Source organism: Egretta garzetta, unplaced genomic scaffold (genome assembly GCF_000687185.1).
Source record: "Egretta garzetta isolate BGI_Z169 unplaced genomic scaffold, ASM68718v1 scaffold381, whole genome shotgun sequence".
Taxonomy (NCBI): Eukaryota; Metazoa; Chordata; class Aves; order Pelecaniformes; family Ardeidae; genus Egretta; species Egretta garzetta.
The window spans coordinates 48,493-49,618 of NW_009258483.1; the positions used below are offsets into that span (position 1 = coordinate 48,493).

Here is a 1,126-nt window from a genome sequence, read left to right on the forward strand (position 1 = left end):
TCTGGCTGGGGCACGGGCCTGGCAGCCTGCCTGTGCTCCGGTGGAGAGGAGAGACCTGCCGGGAGCCGCGATGAAAAAGTGCGAGAGGGTGGAGCAGCTGGGAAGGGGAATGAACGGCAGCAGGGAGGAGGTAGGGCTGTTCTGCAGGATTCCCCTTTCCTGCAGCGTATTTGCTGTCGTGTGTTGTAAGGACTTGTATGAGGAGTCTGGGGGACAGACCGGGCAGGGAAGGGGGCGTGAGTAATGTCCCAGGACTGTGCTGACCCCCATCTGTCTGTCCACAGAGGGCTTGAAGAAACTCTTCTCAGGAGCTACGATGGCATCCAGCCGAGGGGCCTTAGTCACCGTTGGGCAGGTAGGACAGCTATGCCTGGGGCAATAGGTGCCTGGGGCAGGGACAGGGCTAGTCCCTGGCATGGCGAGGAGGGGGGGCGTGTCGCTAATAGGCCGTGTCTCCACAGCTCTCCTGTTATGACCAGGCCAAGCAGCTGGTTCTCGCCACTGGGTTGCTGTCAGACAACATCTTCACTCACTTCCTGGCCAGCTTCATCGCTGTGAGCGGGGCTGGGTGTGGGGAGGCAGGGCTGGGGCTGGGTTTGCCTGCAGCCAGCCTCAGGACCCCAGGCTGAGCTGCCAGAGCTGCCGCTCAGGACTCTGACGAAGCAGGGCTGGGCACAGAGGGGCTGTGGGGCTCCCAGCATGGGGCTGGGTGCAGGCAGGGCTCTGGGTCTCTCCAGTGACCATGGCAGTCGCTGGCACCTGGGTCTTTTCCATGAGCTGGAGCTCCTGACCCCCCCGCTGACTCTCCCCAGGGCGGATGCGCCACATTCCTGTGCCAGCCCCTGGACGTGCTCAAGACCCGCCTCATGAACTCCCAGGGCGAGTACCGGGTGAGTAGCCCGTCCTGCCCACCTTGCTGCTGCCGGTCCCGTCCCCTTTGCATGCTGGCCTCTGCCTCCCGGCACCTCCTCACCTCCCTCCCTCTCGCTCCAGGGTGTCGCCCACTGTGCCATGGAAACTGCCAAGCTCGGCCCCCTCGCCTTCTACAAGGTACCTGGCTGGGGGTGCGCGGGATGGGCTGGTAGGGTGGAGCGTGGGGAGGCTGGCTGGGAGCAGAGCTGAAGGT

General features: G+C 64.4%; 1 protein-coding gene across 1 annotated transcript in view; it reads left to right on the plus strand.

Annotated features, from left to right (window-relative positions):
- Window positions 1-1,126, plus strand: part of SLC25A10 (solute carrier family 25 member 10) — an 8,207-nt gene that overhangs the window by 6,163 nt on the left and 918 nt on the right. Inside the window, exons 5-8 of the mRNA XM_035900025.1 lie at window positions 287-355; window positions 462-554; window positions 813-890; window positions 994-1,050. Coding sequence (XP_035755918.1) covers window positions 287-355; window positions 462-554; window positions 813-890; window positions 994-1,050 — 297 coding nt within the window. The remainder of the gene's footprint in view (window positions 1-286; window positions 356-461; window positions 555-812; window positions 891-993; window positions 1,051-1,126) is intronic.